This window comes from Gopherus flavomarginatus, chromosome 11 (assembly GCF_025201925.1).
Source record: "Gopherus flavomarginatus isolate rGopFla2 chromosome 11, rGopFla2.mat.asm, whole genome shotgun sequence".
Classification (NCBI taxonomy): Eukaryota; Metazoa; Chordata; order Testudines; family Testudinidae; genus Gopherus; species Gopherus flavomarginatus.
This window is the reverse complement of record NC_066627.1, coordinates 26,006,259-26,013,181: the sequence shown is the minus strand read 5'-3', so window position 1 is coordinate 26,013,181 and position 6,923 is coordinate 26,006,259. Positions and strand designations below refer to the sequence as shown.

At 52.6% G+C, this 6,923-nt stretch overlaps 1 protein-coding gene across 1 annotated transcript; it reads left to right on the top strand.

Moving 5' to 3' along the window:
• Nucleotides 1-1,092: 1,092 nt before the first annotated feature.
• Nucleotides 1,093-3,452, top strand: LOC127030717 (zinc finger and SCAN domain-containing protein 29-like). Its single transcript, XM_050917444.1, has 2 exons — nt 1,093-1,644; nt 2,826-3,452. Exons 1-2 carry the CDS (start codon nt 1,122-1,124, stop codon nt 3,374-3,376), a joined length of 1,074 nt encoding a protein of 357 aa, XP_050773401.1. The 5' UTR covers nt 1,093-1,121; the 3' UTR covers nt 3,377-3,452.
• Nucleotides 3,453-6,923: the final 3,471 nt, after the last annotated feature.

Sequence of the window (6,923 nt, the reverse complement as noted above, 5' to 3'; positions counted from 1 at the left end):
GCCACACTTACAGCAACCAGCGCTGCAAGTGGTGTTAGATGTGGCCACAGTGCAGCGCTGTTGGGCGGCTTCAAGGGGGGTCCGGGGAACGCGAGAGCAAACTGGGGAAGGAGACCAGCTTGCCCGCGGTTTGCTCTCGCGTTCCCCGAACCCCCGAGCAAGCAGGTCTCCTTCCCTGCGGTTTGCAGGGGGGTTCGGGGAACGCGAGAGCAAACCGGGGAAGCAGACTAGCTTCGCCACGGTTTGCTCTCGCGTTCCCTGAACCCCCCTGCAAACCGCAGGGAAGGAGACCTGCTTGCACGGGGGTTCGGGGAACGCGAGAACAAACCGGGGAAGGAGACCAGCTTCGCCGCGGTTTGCTCTCGCGTTCCCCGAACCCCCCTGCAAACCGCAGGGAAGGAGACCTGCTTGCACGGGGGTTCGGGGAAAGCGAGAGCAAGCCGGGGAAGGAGACCAGCTTGATTACCAGAGGCTTCCTCAGGTATGCTGGGATACCTGCTTATTCCACGGAGGTCAAGAAAAGCGCTGGTAAGTGTCTACACTTAATTACCAGCGCTGGATCACCAGCGCTGGATCCTCTACACCCGAGACAAAACGGGAGTACGGCCAGCGCTGCAAACAGGGAGTTGCAGCGCTGGTGATGCCCTGCAGATGTGTACACCTCCTAAGTTGCAGCGCTGTAACCCCCTCACCAGCTCTGCAACTTTGTGATGTAGACAAGCCCTGAGTCCTGAGTCTAACTTAGGCCTTGGCTACACTACAGAGTTGCAGCGCTGGTGAGGGGGTTACAGCGCTGCAACTTAGGATGTGGCCACACTTGCACAGCACGGCCAGTGCTGCAACTCCCTGGTTGCAGCGCTGGCTGTACACCCGGTCGAGCCTCGGGTGTAGGGGATCCAGCGCTGGTCAGCAAGTGTGGACACCCACCAGCGTTTTTATTGACCTCCGTGGCATAAGTAGGTATCCCAGCATACCTAAGAAGCCTCTCTGGTAATCATGCAAACTCCACTGCACTGGGCTCACCTGACCCCTCCTTTAAATGCCCCGGGAATTTTAAAAATCCCTTCCTGTTTGCTCAGCCAGGTGTGGAGTGCAATTAATCAATCAGTCAATCAGCGACCATGCCTCCACGCACCAAACGAGCCCCAGCATGGACCAATGCAGAGCTGCAGGACCTCATAAGTGTTTGGGGAGAGGAGGCTGTGCAAGCACAGCTGCGCTCCAGAAGGAGAAATTATGATACCTATGGGCAGATATCGCAGTCCTCGATGAGAAGGGGCCATGAACGGGACGCGTTGCAGTGCAAGGTCAAAATAAAAGAGCTGAGGAGTGCTTACTGCAAAGCCCGTGAGGGAAATCGCCGCTCAGGAGCTACCCCCATGACCTGCCGTTTTTACCAGGAGCTGGATGCCATACTTGGGTGTGACCCCACTGCCAATCCGAGGACCACGATGGAGAGTTCACAGCAGGGAGAAGTGTGGGAGGGTGTAGAGGAAGGTGACAGTGAGGCTACTGGCATGGAGGGAGACACCCCGGAGTCCCAGGACACATGCAGCCAGGAGCTCTTCTCAAGCCAGGAGGAGGCTAGCCAGTCGCAGCAGCAGGAAGTTGATGGTGAGGAAGAAACTGAGGATTGTGCTCGGGGTAAGTAGATTTTTATGTTTTGGGAGAGGAGGGTTTGGGTTATGGCTGCCTGCATGCATGCCTAAATGTGGAATAGCCCATTGATTTGCTCTATCACGTCTCTGTAATCTGCCTTGGTAATCTCTTGAAAAGTTGCAGCCAGAGCGTTTGCAATTTGCTTTCTCAAGCTGATCGGGAGAGCCACCGTGGTCCTTGTCCTGCTCAGGCTAACTCGTCCGATCCACTGTGCAGCGAGGAGTGGGGGGACCATGGCTGCACACAGGCAAGCTGCATAGGGGCCAGGGCGGTATCCACATTGCTGTAGAAGACCCTCCCTCTCTTCTCAGGTAACACACAGCAGTGATATGTCTGGCAGTAGGAAACCCTGTTGAGAATTTAGGGATACTTGAGTGCATGGCGCCAGGTTCGCGTTTCCCCAGCCCATTGTGCTCTGTTGTTTACCCCCCCCCCAGCACGTAGCTAGCCCCGCGGTGTGCTCCGGTGTTATGCACCCCCCTCCAAGCAGGCATCCAGCACCGCGGTGCGCTCCGGTGTTCACCACCCCCCTCCCAGCACGTAGCTAGCCCCGCGGTGTGCTCCAGTGTTATGCACCCCCCTCCAAGCAGGCATCCAGCACCGCGGTGCGCTCCGGTGTTCCCCAGCCCCCCTCCCAGCACGTAGCCAGCCACGCGGTGCGCTCCGGTGTTATGCACCCCCCTCCAAGCAGGCATCCAGCACCGCGGTGCGCTCCGGTGTTCACCACCCCCCTCCTAGCACGTAGCTAGCCCCGCGGTGTGCTCCGGTGTTATGCACCCCCCTCCAAGCAGGCATCCAGCACCTCGGTGCGTTTCCCCCCCCCTCACCAGCAGGACAGCGTGAACGCGGACCAAAGCCCAACCTCCCCCCCCGCCAGCAGCTCGCCACCTTCCTGTTCACTACTGTCCCCTGTTCAGAACACCAGCTACCTCCTGTACCCATTGCAGATAAACCCCAGTGACCCATTGGTCAATTCCCACTCCCAAGGGGAACTCGGGGGAAAAACACTCACCCCATTGCTCGCCATGACTTAGCTTCCCTGCCCTCTCTGTGTTATGTGAGGAATGTGAGAAGGATGCTACCAAAAGTCTAAAAAGTCCTTCACTGTGTGATAATAAACAATGTAGCCTCTGTGTATTACATGGTTCTATCTCTCTTTTTTCTAGTGACCTTGACTAATGCAGCCGGATCACCGGCCTCACGTAGATTGCAGAACTTGAGAAGAAATCCAAGAAAATCAAAAGAGGAATTGATCAAATCAGTTATGAGTCATTACAACAGAGAAAGTAGGAAGACACAGGAATGGAGAGAGAAAATGTATGAATGGAGACAGACAGTACATGAATGGAGGCAAACAGAAAGCAGGAGAAAGGAATTGGCTGCCAAAAAAACCACAAAGCAGATGATAAGCCTCCTGGCTCGCCAAACTGAGTCTTTCGAGTCTCTCGTAGCCATGCAGGCAAATATGTACCGTGGTAACCCACAGCCCTCCCAAAGCCCTCTTTCTTGTTCCCCAGTATTTCCACAAAACAACTTTCTCCAGCAGCCAGTTTCTTATTACCCCCAGCTGCCCCCAACACCTGTACGATCACCTACCAGCCCTGATAACTATAATTCTTACCCTGTGCACTCCACCCCCATTACCCTGCAGCATAGTAATCCTGAAGTGCAGCAGACATTGAATAGTAATCAAAATAGGACATATTCAAACTTGTGAATGTACAGTCCACCACCCTAACCCCCCTTGCCTTTTATGTACTGTATGTTGAATAAAGGATTTTATTTCTCTTTTACTACGTTATATTATTGCAGGAAGTGGTAAATATTGTACCCCAAGGTAGAGCAAAGCACATCAAAGGCACCAAACATTACTGTTGGCTCTCAGCATCAAATTGCTCCCTTAAAGCATCCCGAATCCTTGAAGCCCTTTCCTGGGCCTCCCTAGTAGCCCTGCTCTCTGGCTGAGCAAACTCATCCTCTAGGCGTCGAACCTCGGAGGTCCATTCCTCACTGAATCTTTCACCCTTCCCTTCACAAATATTATGGAGGGTACAGCAAGCGGATATAATAGCGGAGATGCTGCTTTCCCCCAAATCTAGCTTCCCATAAAGACACCTCCAGCGGGCTTTCAAATGGCCAAAAGCACACTCCACAGTCATTCTGCACCGGCTCAGCCTGTAGTTGAACCGGTCCTTGCTCCTGTCAAGCTTCCCTGTATACGGTTTCATGAGCCATGGCATTAAGGGGTAAACGGGGTCTCCAAGGATCACAGTGGGCATTTCGACGTCCCCTACTGTGATCTTGCGGTCTAGGAAAAAAGTCCCGGCCCTCAGCCTCCTGAACAGGGAACTGTTCCGAAAGATGCGTGCATTGTGCACCTTTCCAGGCCATCCTGAGTAAATGTCAGTGAAACGCCCACGGTGATCCACAAGCGCTTGCAGAACCACGGAGAAATACCCCTGCGATTAACGTACTCTGATGCCAGGTGGGGTGGTGACAGAATAGGAATATGTGTCCCATCTATTGCCCCTCCACAGTTAGGGAAACCCATTTCTGCAAAGCCATCCACAATGTCCTGCACGTTCCCAAGAGTCACAGTTCTTCTTAGCAGGGTGCGATTAATGGCTGTGCAAACTTGCATCAGCATCATTCCAACGGTAGACTTTCCCACTCCAAACTGGTTCGCCACCGATCGGAAGCAGTCTGGAGTTGCCAGCTTCCAGATTGCAATAGCCACCCACTTCTCCACTGGCAGGGCAGCTCTCAATCTTGTGTCCCTGAGCCGCAGGGTAGGGGCGAGCTCAGCACACAGTGCCATGAAAGTGGCTTTTCTCATCCGAAAGTTCTGCAGCCACTGCTCGTCATCCCAGGATTGCAGGACGATGTGATCCCACCACTGAGTGCTGGTTTCCCGAGCCCAAAGACGCCGTTCCACGGTGCTGAGCACGTCTGTTACCGCCACAAGCAATTTACTGTCTTCAGCGTCAGGCGATTCAATATTATCGTCTGACTCCTCACTGTCACTGTCACTGTCACTTTGGAGCTGAAGGAATAGCTCCACTGCCATGCGTGATGTGCTGGCAACATTCATCAGCAAGGTCCTCAGCAGCTCAGGCTCCATTTATAACAAAAATCGCAGAAATAGCGCTGCAGAATCACAGTGCCGCCAAACTGCTCGGAATGTGTAGCGTTGGAACAGGAAGCGGAAATACCGGCACACTTCCTTCCCCTTCCCACAAGCCACAGCGCCAAAATGGGATGAGGTGCTCTGTGGGATAGCTGCCCACAATGCACCACTCCCAACAGTGCTGCAAGTGCTGTAAATGTGGCCATACTGCAGCGCTGGTTGCTGTAAGTGTGGCCACACTGCAGCGCTGGCCCTACACAGCTGTACTAACACAGCTGTAACTACCAGCGCTGCAAAACTGTAAGTGTAGCCATACCCTTAGACACTTCTCAATGGTGTTGCAAGCACTGGTGGATCACAAGGGATGTTTCACTGACATCAGCGTCGGATGGCTGGGAAAGGTGCATGACGCTTGCATCTTTAGGAACTCCGGGCTGTTTCAGCAGCTGCAGGAAGGAACTTACTTCCCAGACCAAAAAATTATCATTGGGGATGTTGAAATGCCAGTAGTTAACCTTGGGGGCCCAGCCTACCCCTTGCTTCTATGGCTTATGAAGCCGTACGCAGGCAGCCTGGACAGTAGTAAGGAGCAGTTCAGCTATAGGCTGAGCCAGTGCAGAATGGTGGTAGAATGTGCCTCTGGACATCTAAAAGCTCATTGGCATTGTTTGCTGATTAGATTAGACCTTAACGCAACCATTATTCCCATTGTTATCGCTGCTTGCTGTGTGCTCCATAATATCTGTGAGAGTAAGGGGGAGATGTTTATGGTGGGGTGGGAGGTTGAGGCAAATCGCTTGGTGGCCAGTTTTGAGCAGCCAGACACCAGAGTGATTAGAAGAGCACAGCTAGGCCTGCTGCACATCAGAGAGGCTTTGAAACCCAGTTTCATGACTGGCCAGGCTACGGTGTGACAGTTGTGTGTGTTTCTCCTTGATGCAAACCCACTACCTTTGTTGATTTTAATTCCCTGTAAGCCAACCACCCTCCTCCTTTTGATCACAGCTGGCAAAGGAAATAAAGTCACTATTGTTTTGAAATCATGCATTCTTTCTTTATTAATTAAAAAAAAAGGTGAGATAATGGACAAGGTAGCCTGGGTGTGGTAGAGGAGGAGGGAAGGACAAGGCCACATTGCTTATTGTAGCCACACTACAAACCAAAACTGTTTGAATGACAGCCTTCTGTTGCTTGGGCCATCCTCTGGAGTGCAGTATCTGGGTGCCCAGAGCCTTCCCCGCTCCCAGTCTTGGCCGTCTGGGTGAGGAGGATATGGAACTTGGGGATGAGGGCAGGTGGTTGTACAGTGGATGCAGCGGCAGTCTGTGTTCTTGTTGGCTTTCCCGCAGCTCCACCAGATACCTGAGCATGTCAGTTTGCTCCCCCATTAGCCTCAGCATTGCATCCTGCCTCTTCTCATCGTGCTCACTTAATGCTTTCCTGGCCTCTGCCACTGAATGCCTCCATGCATTCAGCTGTGCCCTATCAGTGCTGGAGGACTTCATGAGCTTGGAAAACATGTCATCATAAGTGCATTTTTTTCACTTTCTAATCTGTGATAACCTCAGGGACGGAGATGTTAGGGGGAGCATAGAAACATTTGCACCTGTGGGGGGATAAAAAGGGAGAGTAAAATTTAAGAGGATACATTTCTGAGAACAAAAGGGAGACTCTTTCACAGTGAATCAAGCAATTCATAGCAGACAGCATGTGCTTTAGGTACAAGGTCACATTTTGCCTTTTATATTGAGTGCCTGCCGTTATGGTGACACATCACACACGGATGGGAAACAGAATTCGGTTTCCAGGCAGCCATGGTAAGCCAAAGGGTACACGGGGTTGGCTGCTTCTGCCTTCTGTGACAGACCCAGATCAGTGAGGTACAGAAGCCTGGTAGAGGGCAAATATACTGGTCACTGGATGAGTAGTTTTCTGTTCCCTGAGTGACCAGAGCAGGGGCTGCACTAGAGTAATCAGGAACCTGCTAGAACCAATTAAGGCAGACAGGCTGATTAGATCACCTGCAGCCAATCAAGGCAGGCTAATCAGGACACCTGGGTTTAAAAAGGAGCTCACTCTAGTCAGGCGAGGAGGAGCCAGAGGAGAGGAAGTGTGTGTGAGGAGCTGGGAGCAAGAG